The sequence below is a fragment of the Scyliorhinus torazame genome, chromosome 4 (assembly GCF_047496885.1).
Source record: "Scyliorhinus torazame isolate Kashiwa2021f chromosome 4, sScyTor2.1, whole genome shotgun sequence".
NCBI classification, from domain to species: Eukaryota; Metazoa; Chordata; class Chondrichthyes; order Carcharhiniformes; family Scyliorhinidae; genus Scyliorhinus; species Scyliorhinus torazame.
The window spans coordinates 115,887,610-115,911,870 of record NC_092710.1 but is presented as its reverse complement, the minus strand read 5'-3'; the positions used below and the strand labels follow the sequence as shown (position 1 = coordinate 115,911,870).

Here is a 24,261-nt window from a genome sequence, read left to right as displayed (position 1 = left end):
GAACAAAATATATGAACATAGTTCGCAGGCACCTCCCACATCGCTCACAGACATCCTCCACCCCCTCAAACAGCCGGCTTATCCTTGATTTTGTGAGTTGTGCCCTATAAACTATCTTCAACTGTATCAGCCCCATCCTCACACACTAAGTTGAGGCATTCACCCTCTGCAGCACCTCACATCACAGTCCCTCTTCCAGCGACCCCCAACTCCTGCTCCAACTTCGCACAATCCCCTCCACGGACATCCTATCCTCTTCCAGGATCCTCCCGTAGATCGCCGAAACGACCCCCCTCTCCATACCCGCTGACAGCACCGCCTCCAGCAACAAGGAGGCCGCTATCAAGAAGGTCAGGAAAACCTTTCTTGCAAAGTTCTGAACCTGCAAGTACCTCATCCCTTCCCCCTTCGCCAACTCATAGTTCTTTCTCAACTCCTCTATGCTCGCAAATTGCTCCCCAAGGAACAAATCTTTAATTTCCTTCATTCCCCCTCTCGTACCATCCCCAAAACCTCAGATCCATCCTCCCCGGCTCAAACCCATGATTCCCCCTGATCGGCATCCCCCCTGACCACCACAGCTTAAAGTTCTGCCTAAACTGCCTTCAAATCTTCAACCTAGCTACCACCACCCGACCCACCGAGCACTTTCCTGGGGCCATCAGGAGCGACCAGTTGCCAGCGCTGCAACCCTGACCCCCCTACACTAGCCCGCCTCCATCTTTACCCACAGAGTTCCCCCCTGCTTTGTGTTCCTTATACAACAGTTGCACACATGCCACCAACCTCGGCCCAGTTCCAAATCTCCCCAATACCGCCATCAAATAACCCCACTCTACCTGATCAAACGCTGTCTTCTTTCCCTCCGCCGGAGACAGGACCACTTCAACAACATCCTCATGTTTGAGAACAACTGCCTTCCCTTCACGAACCCAGTCTGGTACTCACCAATCACCTTCGGGAGACACCCTTCCAACTTTGCCAATAAGTTGGCATCTACATTTAGCAGAGATATGGGGCTGGATTCTCCATTCTGGAAACTAAGTCCCCACGCCGGCGTGAAATCAGTCGCAAAACGGCCACCTATTCCCTGCTCTGGTGGGGCTAGCAGCCAGGCAGTGTAGAGCTCCTAGCTCTAGCTGCCGATACGGCTCGGAGAATTGCCGGGCCCGTGTCCGTGCATGCGCACTGCAGTGGCCGCGCCGTGCTTCATGGCGGACAGAGCCCGCGGACGCAGCCCACAAAAATAGTCCCCTACCTTCGGCCGGCTCGCGCACACCAGACCATCCCCCACAGTGTCGCTAACCCCGTAAAATGCCCCCCCCCCGCACCACCTGCGAATCAGCCCTCCCCGACTGGCAGCGCTGGACTGAGTCCTCAGGTGCCATGCTGAGTTGCCGACGGGTGAAAACACACGTGTCCCACGCCGTTGGGTACTCGGCCAGTCGGGGACAGAGCATTGCGGGGCGGGCCTCAGCCAAAGTTCGGAGGCCGTGGATACGGCTCGCGCCGTACTCCTAGAGTACTCTGCTTTTCAGGGGGCAGAGCATCGTGAAATCGGCTCCGACCCCAATTTCGTCATCAGCGGGGATTCACCGCCCCGTCGCTGACGTGATTTCGGCATCGGGGATCGGAGAATCCAGCCCATGGACTTATGCGACCCACAATCGACCGGTTCCTGGTCCTTCTTTAGCAGCAGCGAGATAGACTATTTGCCCATCGTTTGCAACAAGACACCCCCACCTATCGCATCCTCAAATGTTCTCACCATCAACAGCACCAGCTTGTCCTTAAATGTCTTAGAAAATTCAACTGGGAACCCATTGGGCCCCATCGCCTTCCCTGCTTGCATCCTCCCAATCGCCTCCTGCTCTCCCACTGGCCCCTCCAACCTTGCTCTAGCCTCCTCTCCCAGCCCCGATAACTCATACCCCTCCAGGAACTCCCTCATCCTCCGCTCCTCCCCCAGTGGCTCCGACCTTTACATCTCCCTATAAAACTCCTCAAATACTTTATTAACCTGCTTCAGGGCCACCACCAGCTTCCCTGTCCTATCCCATATCTGAACTATCTCCCTCCGAAGATGACCAGCCAGCATACGCCCTGCCTTCACCCTATACTTGTAGATGACCCCCTTCATCCTTCTCAACTCGTGCACCACTTTCCCCGTGGATAATTGGTCGAACCTCACCTGCAACTCCTTCCTCTTGGCCAGGAGACCCGGGTCCTGTCCCTCGCATACCTCCCATCCATCTCCAGAATCTCCCCCATCAGTTTTTGCCATTCCTCCCTCTCCTCCTTATCCACCTTATCCTTGAACGAGATCAACTCCCCCCTCACTACTGCCTTCAGAGCCTCCCAAACCACAGACTGTGAAACCTTTCCCCGTGCAATTAAACCCCACATATTCCTCAATCAGCTTCCCGATCTTATCACAAAAGTTCCGGTCCGTGAACAGCCCTATGTCTATTCTCCACCCCGTCCTCTGGGCCATCCCATTGTTCACAGAGAAAGTGGTGCGCCAATGGTGGATACTGGGTAAATTGGCATGGTACGTGTAAGGGAAAAAGGTGGAGATATGGGCTGGTGTGAGTTGGCACCAAGTTGACATAAGGCTATAAAGGGCCATTAAGGGTTGGAAGGCGCATAGGTTAACATTGAGGGCTTGAGCAGTTATGGAGGGTGGGCAGAGGGCATGTGGTGATATGGAGGGTAAGAGGGACTGGGAGGAAATAGAGGACATAAGGTGGCAAGGGTTGGTGTGGATGGGGCATGAGGGAGGGTGTGAGGAGTGAGAGTTGGAGAGCTATTTTATTTCAATACATTTCCAGAAGGCCTTAGCACCCACTTTTTGGGACACTTTCTCCTGGGCCAGATTTGCGGAGCTGGGAAATGGTAGCAGCAATTCAGGCCACAATGTTTGTAACTGATCTAACAACTAAATATCACATAAGGAACAAATATTTAAAACGTATTACATTTCTTGTTCTCGATTTCAATGAATGTAAAATATTGAAGTAAATCAATGTCCTTGAAAAACTTGTTTTACTTGTAATGTAGACTGCATAATGTCTGTCAATTTTTAAGCCTCAGGGCGTGAAATTTAACAGAAATGAAACCGAGTCCTGTGCCGGTGTGCGTTTAGCTGGGAGTTTCCCAACACTTGGCAGTGCCAAGAATGACCTCGCTATTAAATGGGACTCTGCTTCATTTCTGGGTCTCAGCGAGACCACGCTTAGTCCCATTTCCTGCACTAACGAGCTCTGTTTGCCAGTGCAGGAAGAGAAAATGGAAACAATCTCTGATCTCCCCACTACGTCCTCCGGACCCACCCAACTTACCAATCAAGCCCTCGCATAGTTCATAAGGGCAGGACACTCCCGGGCCCGGTCCCCGGCACGGACAAGATGCCACCTGGGCACCTTGGCACTGCCAGCCTGGCACCCTGACAGTGCCATCTGGTCTACGTGGCAGTGCCTGGGTGGCATCCAGGTGCCACTGCCAGATCGGCTGGGGCAATGCCAGGGTACCAGGCTGGCAATGCCAAGTAGCCACGTGGCACCTTGAATGTACTGGGGGCGAGGCCTGGGGGTGCCATGTCCTTTTGAGGCTCATTGTCTGCTGATGCTTCATTCTGAGCTGTTTTCTTGACGCTTTTTGTCAGTGGTGGTTTGCTCTTCAATTTCACTGTCAGGCAGGAGGTATGTCCCAAGTCTACCACATCCAGAATGGAAGCCGAACCCGACTGTTGGTGTTAATCTGAACCAAATGCCAGCTAACCCACCAAGCTAACCGGCCCCTTCATACTGTGAATACTGGAAATAAACTGTGACCCATACAATTTATTTCTGCTTTTCTTTCCAAATTCATGCCTTGTATGTTTGCTTATTGTCCAGTGAAGTATGTGTGATTTGAAGTATGAAGAGTTCCTGATTAAACCCAATTCAGAGTGACACATTCTAACTTTTAATACATGGAATACTACAATTTCTACCACTGCAATCTGTGTTTCAGTCCTATACATTGGTGCAATGCATAATCCTGTGGCATTGATAGAAATCGTGGCCAGCCCAACCCAAAAGTGGCTATTCTGCCATCTTGCAATGTTTCACCATAGAAGATGCTTCTGATGGGTGTGGGAGGGCACTATAAATTACCCCAAGGAGTGGAGTCTTGTGTCCCTTACTCCCCTTGGGTCAATCACCTCACACTGTTCTGCATCTTTGACTCCACCCACATGTCTGTGCCATCCCAGGATCAGTCACCTTTGTTCCCATGCCGCCTCCACCATTCCTCTGTCTGATTTGAAGCTAAAGTAGACCTTGAAGCATTTGACTTTAGGTGAATTTCCAAACGTGTATCCATTCCTTCACCAAGACCAATAACATCTGATTCCGACCCTGCCTCAGCCGATCCTTGCCTCTTCTTCCAATTCTTTGTTATCTCTAGGCTTGACTGTTTCCATGCTTTTCTGGCTGACTTCCCATCTTAAACCTTCCATATAATTGAGCTCATCTAAAACTCTGCTGGCCATATTCTTACACCCAGTCCCATTCAACCATTACCCCTGTGCTTGCCGACATATGTTGGTTCCCAGTCAGGCAATGTCTCAATTTTAAAATTCTTATTCTTGTTTTTAAATTCCCCAATGGACTTACCCCTCTTAACTGCTATAACCTCCTCCAACCATTTTCTGCTTTAAGACCCTCCTTTAAACCTATTTCATATCCACCTTCTATGGCTCTGTTGCTCTGCAGTTTTGCCTGCAGCTGCCTGTTTGAGTCCTGTTGGCTGATTTTCCCATCAGCCTCTTCCGTTTGCCATTTTAAATCGGGGTTTGGCCATTCTAATCGGGAGTTAGCCATTTTAACTGGCTACAATCCCTCCTTGTGATCCTAACGTGAATCGGGAATTGAGTCCTTGCTTGAGCATGGTCTCGGGACTTGTTGCTACGGTGGGGGCTGCTACGGGGGTGACTTTGTTGAGTCCCCGATAATCAATGGTCAGTCCCCATGATCCATCGGGCTTTCTCACTGGCCAAATCGGGGCATTATTAGTGGAGGCTACTGATCTAAGTACGCCCTGCTCTAATAAGCTCTCTATTACTTTTGAGATTTCTCCCTCTGCCTCTAGGGGAAATCCGTACTGTTTATGGGGTCTAGGGTCAGGTCCTGTTACTTGTACGGAGTCAGTCATCTGTCCACAGTCGTGCTTGTGGGTCGCGAATGCTGCCCTGTTCTTTTGCAGGACTGCCCTAACCTGCTTGTCCGTATTAAGCGTGGTCGGGTTGAACCAAAATTCGCCTACGGCGCTAATCTTGTTCATATATTCGCCTATGTTGAGCGCTGCAGGGGCTCTTGCGGATTTCGCCATCTTCCAGACACACTGGTTGACTGGATCAAATGATAAGTTGTGGGAATTCATGAAATCAATTTCCAGAATGTGTTCTGCTGTGTGAGGCAGGTCAACTAAAACTACGGGGTGTTTGGTGGTGATGGTTCCGATTTGAATGGGTACAGGGGCTGTGATGTGTCCCTGTTGTGAGTGGCCTGTGAAGCCGCTGAGGGTGATAGTGGCTGTAGTGGGCCACGTATCCTTTTGGAATAGGGTGGAAGAATTTATGGTGGTGCAGGACTCTCCTGTGTCCCAGAGAAATGCGATAGGCTGTCCCCAAATTTTCGCTGCAACTACTGGTTGTCCTGACCTATCCCAAAGGGTGTCGCAGACCCAACTGTGGGAGTCCGTACACCATCAGTCCGTTCCGGTCAAGTCCGTCTGATCCGAACGGGCGCTAACGCCATGAATAGGCTCAGTCCTTTTCCTACTCAGAGTGCCCGTCTGCTGGGCTCTCTGTGGCTTTTTAGGGGCATTGCATTCTTTGGCGAAGTGTCCCAACTGTCCGCAGTTGTAACACTCTTGTGACTTGGGTGGGGGGCTGTTCTTTCCCTCATTTACCCATGCGGGGTTCTGGTGTGTTGTTTTTACTGCCTGCATGTCTGCGGCGGCCTGCTTTTCCTCTCTATTTTTAACGGTGGGTTTGCTCTGAACAGATTGCCCCCAAACGCGGGACAATCTTTTCACCACCCACTTCTCATTATGGGCCTCCTCTGAGGGATCATAACTCGTACAGTCTTTCTGTCCTGCATTTGTGGCATGGGAGATAAGGGTGCGGGTCCATTTGGCCATGTTGTCTGGGGACAAATGGGCACGGTCTACGTCTCCGAAGTGAATCCACAGGCGTCCAGCGAACGCTGTGGGGTGCTCAGATTTCTTCTGCCTACATTTATTGAGGCCATCTACGGGGTCACCCCGGTTATACCCGATCGCATTTCTGCAAGGGTGCCTCCTCCTACATTCTGTGGGTCGGGAAGGGCTGCTGCTGCCGACGGATCTAAACTTAAAACCATGAGCTTTACATGCTCTCTCTCATTCAGGCCGTACATGTTCGCCTGATGTCTAACTGTGGCAAAGAAATGGTGGGGGTCTGAGGCGGGGAGGAACGGTGTGATCTTTTCGTGCACGTCCCGTAATTGGGTCACTGTTAAGGGGGTGGAATATAGATATTCCGCATCGTCCGGTGTGGCTGTGCGGTGGGTGGTTACAGGGTTCATTGGAGCCTGAACTATCTGCTGTGTGGGGGGTTGGGGTGCTTTTCTCTTTTGGGGCTTTCCCTGCGCACATGTTCCCTGAACATATCTCTGCGCTGTTTCGTGTAACTCTTCCCAATCAGGGCCGTGTTCGTGGTCTAACTTTTGCCCAAAGGTTTCCTGAAAACCTTTTTGAACAGAAAGCAGTGATTGCAGCTCTGCAATCTGCTTCCGGTACTTTGCGTGATCTAAGGTGCTTTGTCTTTGTTCTGTGGTGGCAGCATGGAGTGCTCTTACTGCTGCTTTTAGATCGCTACACTGTCTCTGCAACGCTTCTACCTGTTTTTCTGTTTCTTCTCTTACCAGGACTGCACGTTGCGTGTCCTGATAGGCCTTTTCATATTGCGACTAGAAACTGCTTAAATGCGCCAGACAAGACTGGTGAGCCCGTTTAGCGTCAGCCACCTCTCCATCTTTTGCTGCCAATTTCCTCCTTAATTCTAAATTCTCTCTTTCAACTTCGCTTACATCGACTTTACTCATCCGATGTATGCCCTCAACTTCTTTGCGGAGCGTCTTGACGACCTCCTCTGTGTCTCGCAATTGTGCCAAACAGGACACGATTGCCATCGGCTTGCGAGCTTTTCCCAAGCTCTTTTTATGGATCTCGCTCAGGTTCTCCCATCAAGTATGCCCTATACTTCCGGGACCTGATTCCTCGTTATCGCAGAAATCATTCCACAGGGGCCATCCTTTACCCTTGAGATATTTCCAGATTTCCTCCCCCCACTGTCCCACTCTACTGCTGCTGGTCGCTGCGACCGCAAATTCCTCAGGGTTCATGAGGCGCTGCATTGCCTGCATGGCCATCTTTCCTATCCGACTGCTTCTTCTAAATTTGGAACAGGGGGCTAAGGCGGTGTTGTAAATGCGGGTACGGCTTTCGCTACTTTCCGAAAATATAGACTTCTGACAGTTTTGACGCAATAAAAATCTATCAGTTTTACCTTATAGCCCTGTTACTTACGCATGCATACACACACTTCCGAATTATGAGTATTGATCAGAACCGCTTGAACACTTGTGGTTTTCTGTTTCCAATTGGGTTTCTAATTCAAATTCTTGGGTTCTCCCAGAGTGGTTTTCCACTTCTAGATCGGGTCCCGTCAGGATGTCGCCAAAATGTTGCTCGTTTTAGCCTTAGTTTAATTGCTCTTGTTCTATCACCTTTGCTCTTGAGTCGCCAGGTATCTTTCTGATACCGCCACGTGGTTCAAGTCCGAGTAATGATCAATAATCCAACACACCGCTTAGTAATAGTTAAATCAACGCACATTTATTATATACAGTAATCAATACTTATACATTAATTCTACTTCTAAGCTACTTCCTACAACTAACAGGCCAATACTTAACTTTGGAAATGGCCCACTAGGTCAGGGAAACGAATGGCCTTTAGTATGGGTTCTGAGCCTGCGGGATTCAAAGCGGGTACAGGTCGATAGTCAGGAGTGCCTATCTCGTAGCGAGTGTTGGAGTAAGACTTACGGTTCTCGCAGCTGCTGGCGCCGAAAAGTGTGGATTGGCTTTGTGTGTCTAATTTGTTGCACATTTTTCCCGGGGATTGCTAATTTATATTCAGATGGCTGGTGTGTTATGTTGATGGCTGCAGGTATCAATTCTGTCTGGCCTCCCCAGAGGCGAATACACAGTTTTGCCTGCAGCTGCCTGTTTGAGTCCTGCTGGCTGATTTTCCCATCAGCCTCTTCCGTTTGCCATTTTAAATCGGGGTTTGGCCATTCTAATCGGGAGTTAGCCATTTTAACTGGCTACAGCTCGGTGTCAATCTTTGCCTGATAACACTTACGTGAAGCACCTCGAAATGTTTTACTGCATTAAAAGTGCAATATAAGTGCAAGTTGTAGTTGTTTAAAAAAAAATCCATGATGTACAAGAATATTTCTGAACCTTTTTTTAAACAAAAAAATTCAATAATTAAATAAAAGCTGAATAATTGTGGAAAAGAACACAGTACTTGTATTTGTATGACTTCATTCCAAAGCTGCAATCGCCAGGCACAAGTACAAAGCTAGCCGTTGATATTCACCAAACATTCATGAAATCTTTTCTCTCTTTAGGACTCTGTACGGTGATATAACAGAAATATCCAGTTCCAACCAACATCAGGCTTCGTCACAGGACCTGAACCCTGTCAGTAAATCCCAGCAAACCTTTACCAAAGAGGAGTTTCTGAAGCTGATGCTACCGGACAGCCCTCCTTTGGAGCAGAGAAGGAGGAAGGTTAGTCATCTCTTTCGTCTGTGCACCTGTCAGGGTTAATTGGTGAGACACGTCCACTGATGTTTTTAACAAAACACTAACTGACAGAGCAAAATTCTGAACAATACTAGGTAAAATAAATGAGCGCTCTTTTCCCAAATACTCCCCAGAGTGGCATCCTGACTGCACTCCAAATATACTGGCATGTCTAATTCTTCAGAACAATCAGCTTCACAATATGGATGGCAGCTCTTCCTGTTACATTCACTATATGCATTGCATGAGCACCTACATTGGAAATATATTTTCACTTATTATCAACATTTGTGTACTAAGTGTAGTTCACTACTTACAAAAAAATAACAATTATTGTGTTGAAGGTGTGACTACAGTTAGATGCGTTGAGTAGGTTGAAGGGGATGAACTGCTGTACAAGCTTACTTCCTACTGTTACAACCCCTTGGGCGAGTGCAGGTCAATTTGAGCCCCTCTTAACCCGGAGTTGCAAAACAATTGGAATTAACAAATAACTATTTGGAAAACAACCAAAGTCTTTGGCTCTTGGCTGCCCAAGAACTACAGTCACCAGGTTTGAACATTTAAACACAATTAATTTTATTATAAGAACAACTGTAATTAAATATGCATCAAATAGAACTGGTTGACTATAATCTAATTCCTAATGTCCCCTCTTTAACTCGTCCCCACCCTATAAATCTTCACAAACACAAGACAGATCAACAAACACAGAAGGGTGTAAAATAATGATGAAAGTAAAAAGGATAAGAGTCTTTGGGCGTGATCTAACGGGAGAAGCTCTTGAGTGCCATAACGGGCGCGACTTCCTGGGTGCTTCCCGACAATACCACAGCCCATATCTAACGGCAATTAGAGCCGGAAATGAACCCCACAGGCTTTTTGCGGAAATGGGCATTCTGCCAGCTGATCCACCTGGCCGAACAGTGCCTGCTAATGAGGGGGAGCTGCTCATAAACGGTCCCCCTGAACACAGTCCAGTCAGCCCACAGCCATGCCATTGCATAGACATGCTCTATGTTTTGGGGATGCCAACCTGGCCAAGCTGCTGGATGGTGTGGAGCAAAGATGGGTCCCCCTGGTCCCCCGAGGAGGTTGGAGGACCAGCCACAGGGCCACCAATGCCGTCTGGGAAGCAGTGGCAGCAGCCATCAGTATGGGCAGTGTGACTAGGAGAAGCTCCATCCGGAGCAGAAAGAATACCAATGACCTACACCGGGCTGCACGTGTAAGTTGACACTGTCCCCCGGGGCCCATCCTGCCAGCCCCGCCCAATGAGTCAGTGGCTGGCACCTCTCACCACGCGCACGTGCGCACACATGCACTCACACAAACACACATCTCTCTCTCTCTATCACCCCCTCCCCCATGTCATACTGTGCCTGCGCCCCAGCAGATCCCACCTATGCCCAGTAGCGGTGCCCATACATGTCATCTGCCATTCTGATTCATCAAGCATGTGGCTCACAACGCCCTCTCTTTGGCCCCGCAGGAGAAGTTGGCACATAATAGGCGGGAAAGGGCCCAGACGAGCTGAGTGGTGCTAGACATCAGAGTCCTCACTCCCTATGAGGAACGGGCCTTGGAAACTGCGTGGTTAACCGAGGATAGAGCAGTGACCAACAGTGAGGTTGGACTATGCCTCCAGTTTAGGTTGGCGCTGCTGCCGCCTTTTATAACGTCTGGCTGCCTGGACTGCTATCAGCACTGCAAGGGCTGTCGCTGCAGGGTCTACAACACCATCCATAGTGTTACATCTGTAAGGAATTGGAGAATGAAAGACACCCGACAATTAAATATGGCTTCCACCCCGGGACCCTCAAAGCCCCAAGCCTCCCACCCTTGCGTTTTGCGCCTTCTCTCTGAGTGCTATCCTCCGAGCCAGTTGTGCTGGGTGACCCCATCCTGCACACGTACCCCCGGCCAATTCAGGAGCAATAGACTCCAGATCAAAATTCTAGGCAATAAAATTTGTCTGAGACATGTACCTACAAGAATGTACTTGAGAATATTTTGTTTATTAAACGATCGACAGTAATAAAGAACTCAGTAAACATTCCACATATCACAGTAACCAGTAAACAACAAGGAAATGTCACCATTCCATATTGGTATCAATACAAAGCTATATCAACTCATTTACACAAAAAAAAATCAAATACACAGTATCACCCCGCGCAGGTTCCTCAACAGAAACGGAGGATAAGCCTGAGAATGTGCTATCATGTCCAGAACTCTGTCCATCTATGTGTGACTTGTTCCACGTATCAGTGCCACTCTCCATCCAGGAGCCACAGCCCTGCAGGCCCGATCTCCGGAACCAAATGCTGGCATCCACATATTCCACCAGCACTGAAGGTGCAGTCGAACATCCTCGACTTCCAGCGTGCTAAACCCGCTGACGTGCCAGTTACATGCAACACTGTCCACACCAGCAACAAAAGCAGCAGCAATCTTCGAAAGCATTTCCTCTGCAGCATTAGCAGGTGACCCATTTGGAACAATGTCGCACACCTGGTCCCACAGCATCTTTTTGCTTAAAACTGGATTGTCTTCTAGTCTCATATGTCCCCCTGAACCCGGTGTTCCAGGACCCAGGCATCTTAGAAAAAAAATTGTCCTCCTTTCCAGCTACGGAAAAGGAAGGAGAAAGTAACAGCAGCCTCCAGGCCTCTGCAGCCACCAGCAAGAGCAGCAGCAAACACACCTGCAGCTGTGAAGTGCTCACACAACTAACAATGCCAATTCCTTATTAGCCTTCAGCTGTGCAGCCAGAAGCTGCTCACAGTCAAAGAGAGTTAAAGTGACCGTCACCATCTAACCACACACAGGGCTTACCTCCCCCAATCCCCACAGCAGCCATTGCGCTAGGTTCCCATTTTTAAATAGGAGTGCCAAATAGCACCCATGTGAACACACTCTGGAGAGCCAGTTAGATCACGGGTGGCAGTTACATAGGGCGTCCATCTTATTAATTAGATGGCGATTGCCCTTAATTGATGTCAATTGGCGTCTCACCACATCCGGCAGGATCTCAAACCCACCAATGGGAGCGGGCTCGTTAAATCATGAACCGGCGTAAATTACACAAGGCTCTTACTGGCAGGACCTGGCTCTGCGGGCGGCCTGCGGTGTCCTCGCGGGGGGAGGGGACTGGCCCTGGGGGGGGGCCTCCTCGGTGGCCTGGCCTGCGATCGGGGGCCCACCGATCTGCGGACGGGCCTGTGCCGTGGGGGCACTCTTTCCCTCCGCGCCGGCCGCTGTAAAGCTCCGCCATGGCTGGCGCAGAGAAGAAACGCCCTGCGCATGCGCAGGAATCATGCCAGCGGTTCTGGGAACACGCTGGCGCTCCTGCGCATGCGCCAACTTGCGCTGGCCGGCGGAGGCCCTTCGGCGCCGGTTGGCACGGCGCCAACCACTCCAGCTCCGGTCTAGCCCCCGAAGGTGCGGTTGATTCCGCACCTTCCGGGCGGCCCGACGCTGGAGTGATTCACGCCACTCTTTGCCGCCGGTAGGCCCGCCTGCCGGATACCAGAGAATCCCGCCCATGGCCTTTTGCCAATTCATTGGCCACCAATCAAAACAAATCCCTCCGATCTCTGGGGTGCAAATTACTTGTGTTCAGCTGTTAAAAGGCTAGCACAGTATACTATTTAGTAACTTCCCAATTTCTCTTTTCCTCTGCTCGACTTAAAGGTATGTGCCCATTAAACATTCATGGTTCAAAAATGATAACGGCAAAATAAGAAATCAACAGGGAGGGCCCTTACAATACCCAATGCCTGTCAGGTCTGCAACTTCCCTGCAGTGCTTCTCCCATCTGTATTCTGTGAAGCAATTTACAAGGAAATCTTTTAAGAACTGCATATTATAAACAAGCAAAAACAACAGATTGTGTAAGTGGAGCAGTTTAGTAACAACTTGTATTTAAATAATGCTTTTCACATAGTTAAATGTCCCTAGGCACTTTGTGGGATGTGAATTAGACAAGAAAATGAGGTTGTGGCACAAAGGAAATATTTGAACAGGTGACCAAAAGTTTAATAAAAGAAATAGGTTTGAAGGAGAGGCGGAGAGATTTAGGGAAGTGATTTCTCAGCTTAGGACCTAAAATTTGAATGCACAGTGGGACGAAGAGTGTGGGGAACCACAAGGGACGAGATTCTCCCTTCCCTGACGCCGATTTCGTAATCGTCGATCAGGCGGAGAATCCTTTTTGACGGCAAAATTGGGGGCAGCCCCTATTTGACTCAGATTTTGTGTGCTCCGCCCATCTGAAACAGAGTCATCGCGGCGCACGCCGTTGGGACAGCCTCAGCGCGTCACCTGAAGGCCCCCCAGTGATGTTCCGCCTCCAATGGGCCGTGTTCACGATGGCGCGGTTCATTTCTGGCCTCAGGTGGACGGGAAGCCGGTGTGGCGGCTGCGGACTGTGTCCAGCACCGCCACAGTTGGGCAGGAGGTGTGCTGCTGGCCAGTGGGGGCTTCCACAAATCCTGGTAGGGGGTGGCCAGGGGGGCCCAATCTGGCAGGTCGGATGAGCGTTATGTTTTAAGGCGCGACTGCTGCATGTCATTGTCGTGCGCATGCGCGGCCACGGACCCGGCCATTCTCCAGCCATTTATTTTGTGGAGGCCGGGAGTTTTACGTGGCACGGCTACTAGCCCCTCACCAGTCGCCGCATCGCTGAGGGAGCGGCGCCAAGTTTTTCCATGTAAAACGCCACAGATTCCCCGCACTTAGCCTCAGAATCGGAGAATTCGGCCCAAGATGTCAGAATTAGAAGAGTAGGTTGTAGGTTGAATGAGGTTATGGAAAAAGTGAGGGCCGCCTTGGCCTTATTGAAGCCCGCTCTCCTCCTGGCCAGCTCTGCACCCAGGTCCTGGTACACTCTGATTTCATTGCCCTCCCAGATGCAGCGCCTCGTCTGCCTGGCCAACCTCAAGATTCGCTCCTTGTCCAGGAAATGGTGCAATTGCACCACCATGGCCCTCAGCGGCTCATTCTCCTGGGGCTTCCTTTTCAACGCCCTACGCGCTCGATCCACTTCCAGAGGTTGTGCAAATGCTCCCTCTCCCAGCAGCTTCTCCAACATCCTCCCACATATGTGCAAGCGTCTGCTCCCTCGCTTCCCTCCTGCAGGCCCACGATCCTTATGTTCTGCCTGCGTGACCGGTTCTCCAAGTCCTCATCTTTCTCCTGCAGCCACCTCTACTGGTCCCACATCAGCCTCATCTCCACTGCCATCGGGGCGAGCTGCTCCTCGTGTTCCCCCACTACCTCCTCCATCTTCTGGATCGCCTGACCCTGGGCCTCCAGCCTCGTCTCCACGCGGTCGATCAGCACCTTAATCAAGTCCACCGCCCTGGCCAGGTCCTCCAGATTCTCCTTACGTTGCTGGGTGAATTCTCGTTCAGGAAGTCTGCAAGCTGCTCCATTGACCACTGAGCCGGCAAGACCGCTCTCTGCCCTTCCACCATCTCCACCTGTGTCGCAGGTGGGAGGTGACCAGGGGGGGCACAATCTGGCAGGTCAGCTTTTACTAACTTCCCCTCTTTTGCGACCACTTCTGGTCCTCAGCTCCATGCACCAGTAGGTCACTCTCTTCTGCTAGCTCTCCTGCATCTTTTTACCACCTCACATCCACCCATTAACCTGGGAAAAGGTCTGAAAATACATCCACGAATGGAAGGCACCAAATGTGTGACCACTCACACCATGATCACCACCGGAAGTCTCGCACATGTTGATGTGGTGAGGAGCTGTCAATCATAACAAGAAAGTTTATAAACATTGCGGTTAGAATCAATGGGGAGATACTCAGATGCATTCAAGAGTGCAAGGAAAGATAAATAAACTCCTGGCAGCTGTATTGAAACCATTAATATGTCAATCAAAGGCTCGTTAAAGGTACTGACTGAAATGGAGTAAATTTTTACCATTTCAAAGGATCTTTGGGGATTTCGGGCTTTTGAAGTGCTGTGGGCTTTCTAGAAAGGCTTTGACACTTCAAAAAGCAACAGTTTTACAACCATTGGGCTGAGGGAGCAGGTGTAGGAAAGGGAAAGTAACCTGAACTGGAATCTTCAATGAACTGATCTACTCTGCACCTGTCAGATGGAGCAGTTCAGAGTGAGAAGGCTATTTGCATATAAACAGATCTGATGTGTTAGGCAGGTAGGTTCGATGTGGACTGCACTCGATGCAGGGAAGCTAGAAACAGACGTCTAACACTGGAGAAGATCCAACACTGTTTTATTCAACGACAGAACTGCTGTACATAGTCAGCTGTGGGTCGACACGTTACTGAACTGACTGCAGACCTTGTAGTAGCCTGACCAGACTTACTAGCTACCGCATGGTGTTTGCACTTGCTAGCTCGTGGACTCTGACTGTCTCAGTGGCTGGGTCCAGAGAGCGCGGGAAACCTCGTGCCCTCTGGCTTTATAGTGGTAGTGTCCTGTCTGGTGATTGGCTGCACTGTGTTGTGTGCTTACTGGTTATCCTGTGTGTCAATCACTGCCTGTCTACATCTCATTATATACATGAGTGGATATTATAACATCTCCCCCCCCCTTTTTTTTTAAAGATAAATACTAAGGTGTGCGTGCATATATATATATATATATATATATATTTATGCCTGACTATATACAAAAGGTCTAAATGAACGTATATAAATAGGAAGTTGTTGATAGTGCAGATAAATGACAAACAAAACAATATTTACAGAGGTTAAATCGATGTTAAATCACAAAATGTACAAAAGTTCAGTCTACAGATTCAGTCTTTGTGGTGGGCAACGGATTCTTGTCGATCGCCGCAAAGGTGGATCAGGAGCCGCTTTCTGTAAGACCGTGAGGTGGTCAAGGTCTGGAACATGGATGGCTGGAACTGTGGTCCTCAGAGTGCGATTCATGAGCATCTGCGCTGGAGACAACCCAGTGGACAGTGGGGTTGCCCTGTATGCCAGCATCGCTAGGTTGAAGTCAGAGCCTGAGTCTGCAGCTTTGCACAGCAACCGCTTTACAATATGGGACCCCTTTCTCAGCCTTCCCATTTGACTGCGGGTAGTGGGGACTGGAGGTTACATGACGGAAGTTGTAGGACTGTGCAAAATCCGACCATTCCTGGCTGTAAAAGCAAGGGCCGTTGTCGTTCCCATTACCATGAGCGGAATCCCATGCCTGGAGAACGTTTCTTTGCAGGCTTTGATTACCGCCTTCGTCGGTGTGTGGGAGGTGAGTGTGTGAGGTCGGACAGTTTCACCACTTCTGGGTAACTGGAGAAGTAGTCGACCAGGAGTACATAGTCACGTCCCTTAGCGTGGAAAAGGTCTACACTTACTTTGGACCACGGAGAGGTCACGATCTTGTGCTGTTGCAGCGTTTCCTTGGGCTGAGCTGGTTGAAACTTCTGACAGTTCGGGCAGTTGAGGACTGTGATGGCAATGTCCTGGCTGATGCCCGGCCAATAGACCTCCTCCCGAGCTCTGTGTCGGCATTTCTCGACCCCAAGGTGACCCTCATGGAGTTGGCCCAGCCCCATAGCCTGCATGCTCTGAGGAATTACGATCCTGTCGAGTTTCAGAAGGATTCCCTCCACCACCGTCAGTTTGTCTTTTACGTTATAGAACTGGGGACATTGTCCCTTCTGCCAGCCATTGGTAAGGTGCTGCATCACGCGCTGCAGCAGAGGATCCTTGGCCGTCTCCTCACGAATTTGGACCACCCGTTCATCAGAGGCCGGATGGTTGGTGGCACGCAACTGCACTTGCGCTTCTATGTGGCAGATGAAGTCACTTTGTTCACACGGTGTGGTAATGGACCTGGATGGGGCATCTGCAACGATCAGCTCTTTGCCTGGCGTGTAGACAAGTTCGAAGTCGTAGCGGCGTAGCTTAAGAAGAATTCGCTGTAACCGAGGTGTCATGTCATTGGCCTGTGGTCCGTTTCTACCATGAATTTTGGCATGCCATAAACGTACTCGTGAAACTTGATTATCCCTGTCAGGAGGACACTCCTCCTCAATCTGAGCGTACTGTTGCTCAGTGGGTGTCATGGCCCTGGAGGCATACGCCACTGGAGCCCAGGACGAGGAGTCATCTCGCTGAAGGAGCACCGCCCCAATGCCGTCCTGGCTTGCATCAGTCGATATCTTGGTTTCCTTGGTTGGGTCGAAGCATGCGAGAACCGGGGCTGTGGTGAGCTTTGCTTTCAGCTCACGCCATTCCTCTTCATGCGTGGGCAGCCACTGGAATTCCGTCGACTTCTTGACGAGATGGCAGAGGGCCGTGGTGTGGGATGCCATATTGGGAATGAATTTCCCGAGGAAGTTGACCATCCCGAGGAAGCGGAGGATCGCCTTCTTGTCCTCCAGATCTTCATGGCGTTGATCGCCAAGACCTTATCGGCATCTGCCGCACGCCTGCTGCGAGATGTGGTCACGCAGGTACTTAATACCGATTGACCAAATGAGCACTTGGCCCTGTTGAGCTGGAGACCATGTTCATGAATTCTCTGGAAGACTTCCGGTTGCGGCGATGCGGAGCTAAGCCGCACAATTCGGCAGCTCCCGCGATCACGGACTTTCGGGCTCTCTAGAAGAGCCCCAATGGGAATTTTTTGAAGACGTTCCGTGTGGGAAGGGGAGAGTGAGGTCCTCCTTCACCGTTTATGGATCGGACTAGAAGCGAAACGGCCAAAAAAGCGGCGTTGGAGCAGCGGGAGAAGCGAGGGAAGAAAAACAAAATGGCGGCGGCCAGAGATAAAGTGGAATGCGGGCCGGAGCTGCAAGAGTTCATTAAGCGCTGTTTTGAGGAGTTGCGGAAAGAAATGCTGGCGCCTATGCTGTCGGCGATTGAAGGATTAGGGATGACCCAGAAGGCCCACGAGGTAAAGATCCAGGAGGTGCAGAAAAATGTTAATGAGAACGAGGATGAGATCTTGGGCCTAGCGGTGAGGTATATAGAGTGTATATGAGAGAGATGGTGGGGAGAATGTGTGTGATAGAAGTGAATGTGTATGAAAGAAGTGAGTGTGTGTGAGGGAGGTGAGTGTGTGAGGGAGGTGAGTGTGTGCGAGGGAGGTGAGTGTGTGAGGAAGGTGTGTGTGTGAGGAAGGTGTGTGTGTGAGAGAGATGAGTGTGTGTGAGAGAGATGAGTGTGTTTGAGGGAGGTGAGTGTGTGTGAGGGAGGTGAGTGAGGGAGGTGAGCGTGAGAGAGATGATTGTGTGAGAGAGAGGTATGTGTGTGTGAGAGAGAGGTATGTGTGTGAGAGAGAGGTATGTGTGTGAGAGAGAGGGAGGTGTGGGAAGTGTGAGAGGGAGGTGTCAGAGAGAGAAGAAGTGAGAGAGAGGGGGAGGTGTCAGAGAGAGGGAGGTGAGAGAGAGAGAGAGTGATTGTGTATATGAGAGAGAGGGTGGGGAGAAATGTGTGTGATAGAAGTGAATGTGTATGAGAGAAGTGAATGTGTATGAGAGAAGTGAGTGTGTGTGAGGGAGGTGAGTGTGTGAGGGAGGTGAGTGCGTGAGAGGGAGGTGAGTGTGTGAGAGGGAGGTGTGAGTGTGTGAGGGAGGTGAGTGTGTGAGGGAGGTGAGTGCGTGAGAGGGAGGTGTGAGTGTGTGTGAGGGAGGTGAGTGTGTGTGAGGGAGGTGAGAGTGTGTGAAGGGAGGTGAGTGTCTCTGTGAGGGAGGTGAGTGTGTGTGTGAGGGAGGTGAGTAAGTGTGTGTGAGGGAGGTGAGGGAGTGTGTGAAGGAAGGTGAGTGTGTGTGAAGGGAGGTGAGTGTGTGTGAAGGGAGGTGAGTGTGTGTGTGAGGGAGATGAGTGAGTGTGAGGGAGGTGGGTGAGTGTGGGTGAGGGAGGTGAGTGAGTGTGTGTGAGGGAGGTGAATGAGTGTGTGTGTGAGGGAGGTGAATGAGTGTGTAAGGGAGGTGAGAGTGTGTGTGTGTGTGAGGGAGGTGCGTGTGTGTGTGAGGGAGGTGAATGAGCGTGTGTGTGAAGGAAGGTGAGTATGTGTGTGAAGGAAGGAAAGTGTGTGTGTGAAGGAAGGTGTGTGTGTGTGCGGGAGGTGAGTGTCTCTGTGAGGGGGTGAGTGTGTGTTGAGGGAGGTGAGTGAGTGTGTGAGGGAGGAGAGTGAGTGTGTGGGTGAGGGTAGGAAGTGTGTGAGGGTGGTGAGTGAGTGTGAGGGAGGCGAGTGAGTGTGAGGGAGGTGAGTGAGTGTGAGTGAGGTGAGTGAGTGTGTGAGGGAGGTGTGTGTGTGAATGAGATGTGTGCGTGTGAGGGAGGTGTGTGTGAAGGAGGTGAATGAGTGTGTGTGAGGGCGTTGAGTGAGTGTGTGTGAGGGTGGTGAATGAGTGTGTGTGAGGGAGGCGAATGAGTGTGTGTGAGGGAGGTGAGTGAGTGTGTGTGAGGGAGGTGAGTGAGTGTGTGTGAGGGAGGTGAATGAGTGTGTGTGTGAGGGAGGTGAGTGTTTCTATGAGGGAAGTGAGAATGTGTGTGAAGGGAGGTGAGTGTGTGTGTGAAGGAGGTGAATGTGTGTGTGAGGGAGGTGAGTGAGTGTGTGAGGGAGGGAGGTGAGTGTGTGTATGAGGGAGGTGAGTGTGTATGAGGGAAGTGAATGAGTGTGTGTGAGGGAGGTGAATGAGTGTGTGTGTGAGGGAGGTGAGTGTGTGTATGAGGGAAGTGAGAGTGTGTGTGAAGGGAGGTGAGTGTGTGTGAAGGAGGTGAATGTGTGAGGGAGGTGAGTGAGTGTGTGTGTGAGGGAGGTGAATGTGTGTGAAGGGAGGTGAGTGAGTGTGTGTGAGGGAGGTGAGTGTGTGAGGGAGGTGAGTGTGTGAGGGAGGTGAGTGTCTCTGTGAGGGAGGTGAGTGTCTCTGTGAGGGAGGTGAGTGTGTGTGTGTGAGGGAGGTGAGAGTGTGAGGGAGGTGAGAGTGTGAGGGAGGTGAGAGTGTGAGGGAGGTGAGAGTGTGAGGGAGGTGAGAGTGTGAGGGAGGTGAGAGTGTGAGGGAGGTGCGAGTGTGAGGGAGGTGCGAGTGTGAGGGAGGTGCGAGTGTGAGGGAGGTGCGAGTGTGAGGGAGGTGCGAGTGTGAGGGAGGTGAGAGTGTGAGGGAGGTGAGAGTGTGAGGGAGGTGAGAGTGTGAGGGAGGTGAGAGTGTGAGGGAGGTGAGAGTGTGAGGGAGGTGAGAGTGTGAGGGAGGTGAGAGTGTGAGGGAGGTGAGAGTGTGAGGGAGGTGAGAGTGTGAGGGAGGTGAGAGTGTGAGGGAGGTGAGAGTGTGAGGGAGGTGAGAGTGTGAGGGAGGTGAGAGTGTGAGGGAGGTGAGAGTGTGAGGGAGGTGAGAGTGTGAGGGAGGTGAATGAGTGTGTGTGAGGGAGGTGAATGAGTGTGTGTGAGGGAGGTGAATGAGTGTGTGTGAGGGAGGTGAATGAGTGTGTGTGAGGGAGGTGAATGAGTGTGTGTGAGGGAGGTGAATGAGTGTGTGTGTGAGGGAGGTGAATGAGTGTGTGTGTGAGGGAGGTGAATGAGTGTGTGTGTGAGGGAGGTGAATGAGTGTGTGTGTGAGGGAGGTGCGTGTGTGTGAGGGAGGTGAATGAGTATGTGAGGGAGGTGAGTGTGTGGAGGAAGGTAAGTGTGTGTGTGAAGGAAGGTGAGTGTGTGCGGGAGGTGAGTGTCTCTGAGGGAGGTGAGTGTGTGTGAGGGGGGTGAGTGTGTGAGGGGTTGAGTGTGTGAGGGGGTGAGTGTGTGTGAGGGGGTGAGTGTGTGTGAGGGGGTGAGTGTGTGTGAGGGGGTGAGTGTGTGTGAGGGGGTGAGTGTGTGTGAGGGGGTGAGTGTGTGTGAGGGGGTGAGTGTGTGTGAGGGGGTGAGTGTGTGTGAGGGGGTGAGTGTGTGTGAGGGGGTGAGTGTGTGTGAGGGGGTGAGTGTGTGTGAGGGGGTGAGTGTGTGTGAGGGGGTGAGTGTGCGTGAGGGGGTGAGTGTGCGTGAGGGGGTGAGTGTGCGTGAGGGGGTGAGTGTGCGTGAGGGAGGTGTGTGTGTGAGGGAGGTGTGTGTGTGAGGGAGGTGTGTGTGTGAGGGAGGTGTGTGTGTGAGGGAGGTGAGTGTGTGAGGGAGGTAAGTGTGTGAGGGAGGTGAGTGTGTGAGGGAGGTGAGTGTGTGAGGGAGGTGAGTGTGTGAGGGAGGTGAGTGTGTGAGGTGAGTGTGTGAGGGAGGTGAGTGTGTGAGGGAGGTGAGTGTGTGAGGGAGGTGAGTGTGTGAGGGAGGTGAGTGCGTGTGAGGGAGGTGAGTGCGTGTGAGGGAGGTGAGTGCGTGTGAGGGAGGTGAGTGCGTGTGAGGGAGGTGAGTGCGTGTGAGGGAGGTGAGTGCGTGTGAGGGAGGTGAGTGCGTGTGAGGGAGGTGAGTGAGTGTGAGGGAGGTGAGTGAGTGTGAGGGAGGTGAGTGAGTGTGTGGGTGAGGGAAGTAAGTGTGAGGGTAGTGAGTGTGAGGGAGGTGAGTGAGTGTGAGGGAGGTGAGTGAGTGTGAGGGAGGTGAGTGAGTGTGAGGGAGGTGTGTGTGAATGAGATGTGTGCGTGTGAGGGAGATGTGTGTGTGAGGGAGGTGAATGAGTGTGTGTGAGGGCGGTGAGTGAGTGTGTGTGTGAGGGAGGTGAATGAGTGTGTGAGGGAGGTGAATGAGTGTGTGTGAGGGAGGTGAGTGAGTGTGTGTGAGGGAGGTGAATGAGTGTGTGTGTGAGGGAGGGAGGTGAGTGTGTGTATGAGGGTGGTAAGTGTGTATGAAGGAAATGAATGAGTGTGCATGAGGGAGGTGAATGAGTGTGTGTGAGGGACGTGAGTGTGTGTATGAGGGAAGTGAGTGTGTGTGTGAAGGGAGGTGAGTGTGTGTGTGAAGGAGGTGAATGTGTGAGGGAGGTGAATGAGTGTGTGTGTGAGGGAGGTGAATGTGTGTGTGAGGGAGGTGAGTGAGTGTGTGAGGGAGTGAGGTGAGTGTGTGTATGAGGGAGGTGAGTGTGTATGAGGGAAGTGAATGAGTGTGTGTGAGGGAAGTGAATGAGTGTGTGTGAAGGAGGTGAATGAGTGTGTGTGAGGGAGGTGAATGAGTGTGTGTGAGGGAGGTGAATGAGTGTGTGTGAGGGAGGTGAATGAGTGTGTGTGAGGGAGGTGAATGAGTGTGTGTGAGGGAGGTGAATGAGTGTGTGTGTGAGGGAGGTGAATGAGTGTGTGTGAGGGAGGTGAATGAGTGTGTGTGAGGGAGGTGAATGAGTGTGTGTGAGGGAGGTGAATGAGTGTGTGTGAGGGAGGTGAATGAGTGTGTGTGTGAGGGAGGTGAATGAGTGTGTGTGTGAGGGAGGTGAATGAGTGTGTGTGTGAGGGAGGTGCGTGTGTGTGAGGGAGGTGAATGAGTATGTGAGGGAGGTGAGTGTGTGGAGGAAGGTAAGTGTGTGTGTGAAGGAAGGTGAGTGTGTGCGGGAGGTGAGTGTCTCTGAGGGAGGTGAGTGTGTGTGAGGGGGGTGAGTGTGTGAGGGGTTGAGTGTGTGAGGGGGTGAGTGTGTGTGAGGGGGTGAGTGTGTGTGAGGGGGTGAGTGTGTGTGAGGGGGTGAGTGTGTGTGAGGGGGTGAGTGTGTGTGAGGGGGTGAGTGTGTGTGAGGGGGTGAGTGTGTGTGAGGGGGTGAGTGTGTGTGAGGGGGTGAGTGTGTGTGAGGGGGTGAGTGTGTGTGAGGGGGTGAGTGTGTGTGAGGGGGTGAGTGTGTGTGAGGGGGTGAGTGTGTGTGAGGGGGTGAGTGTGTGTGAGGGGGTGAGTGTGTGTGAGGGGGTGAGTGTGTGTGAGGGGGTGAGTGTGTGTGAGGGGGTGAGTGTGTGTGAGGGGGTGAGTGTGTGTGAGGGGGTGAGTGTGTGTGAGGGGGTGAGTGTGTGTGAGGGGGTGAGTGTGCGTGAGGGGGTGAGTGTGCGTGAGGGGGTGAGTGTGCGTGAGGGGGTGAGTGTGCGTGAGGGAGGTGTGTGTGTGAGGGAGGTGTGTGTGTGAGGGAGGTGTGTGTGTGAGGGAGGTGTGTGTGTGAGGGAGGTGAGTGTGTGAGGGAGGTAAGTGTGTGAGGGAGGTGAGTGTGTGAGGGAGGTGAGTGTGTGAGGGAGGTGAGTGTGTGAGGGAGGTGAGTGTGTGAGGGAGGTGAGGGGGTGAGGGAGGTGAGTGTGTGAGGGAGGTGAGTGTGTGAGGGAGGTGAGTGTGTGAGGGAGGTGAGTGTGTGAGGGAGGTGAGTGCGTGTGAGGGAGGTGAGTGCGTGTGAGGGAGGTGAGTGCGTGTGAGGGAGGTGAGTGCGTGTGAGGGAGGTGAGTGCGTGTGAGGGAGGTGAGTGCGTGTGAGGGAGGTGAGTGCGTGTGAGGGAGGTGAGTGAGTGTGTGGGTGAGGGAAGTAAGTGTGAGGGTAGTGAGTGTGAGGGAGGTGAGTGAGTGTGAGGGAGGTGAGTGAGTGTGAGGGAGGTGAGTGAGTGTGAGGGAGGTGTGTGTGAATGAGATGTGTGCGTGTGAGGGAGATGTGTGTGTGAGGGAGGTGAATGAGTGTGTGTGAGGGCGGTGAGTGAGTGTGTGTGTGAGGGAGGTGAATGAGTGTGTGAGGGAGGTGAATGAGTGTGTGTGAGGGAGGTGAGTGAGTGTGTGTGAGGGAGGTGAATGAGTGTGTGTGTGAGGGAGGGAGGTGAGTGTGTGTATGAGGGTGGTAAGTGTGTATGAAGGAAATGAATGAGTGTGCATGAGGGAGGTGAATGAGTGTGTGTGAGGGACGTGAGTGTGTGTATGAGGGAAGTGAGTGTGTGTGTGAAGGGAGGTGAGTGTGTGTGTGAAGGAGGTGAATGTGTGAGGGAGGTGAATGAGTGTGTGTGTGAGGGAGGTGAATGTGTGTGTGAGGGAGGTGAGTGAGTGTGTGAGGGAGTGAGGTGAGTGTGTGTATGAGGGAGGTGAGTGTGTATGAGGGAAGTGAATGAGTGTGTGTGAGGGAAGTGAATGAGTGTGTGTGAAGGGAGGTGAGTGTGTGTGTGAAGGAGGTGAATGTGTGAGGGAGGTGAGTGAGTGTGTGTGTGAGGGAGGTGAATGTGTGTGAAGGGAGGTGAGTGAGTGTGTGTGAGGGAGGTGAGTGTGTGAGGGAGGTGAGTGTGTGAGGGAGGTGAGTAAGTGTCTGTGAGGGAGGGGAGTAAGTGTGTGTGAGGGAGGTGAGGGAGTGTGTGAAGGAAGGTGAGTGTGTGTGTGAAGGAAGGTGAGTGTGTGTGAGGGAGGTGAGTGTGTGAGGGAGGTGAGTGTGTGTGTGTGAGGGAGGTGAGTGTGTGTGTGTGAGGGAGGTGAGAGTGTGAGGGAGGTGAGAGTGTGAGGGAGGTGAGAGTGTGA

General features: G+C 51.7%; 1 protein-coding gene across 4 annotated transcripts in view; it reads left to right on the top strand.

Moving 5' to 3' along the window:
* sipa1l2 (signal induced proliferation associated 1 like 2) overlaps positions 1-24,261 on the top strand; it is an 825,665-nt gene that overhangs the window by 652,172 nt on the left and 149,232 nt on the right. For all 4 annotated transcript variants that reach the window (XM_072498538.1, XM_072498535.1, XM_072498536.1 and 1 more), the window contains one exon: positions 8,726-8,888. In XM_072498538.1, coding sequence (XP_072354639.1) covers positions 8,726-8,888 — 163 coding nt within the window. The remainder of the gene's footprint in view (positions 1-8,725; positions 8,889-24,261) is intronic.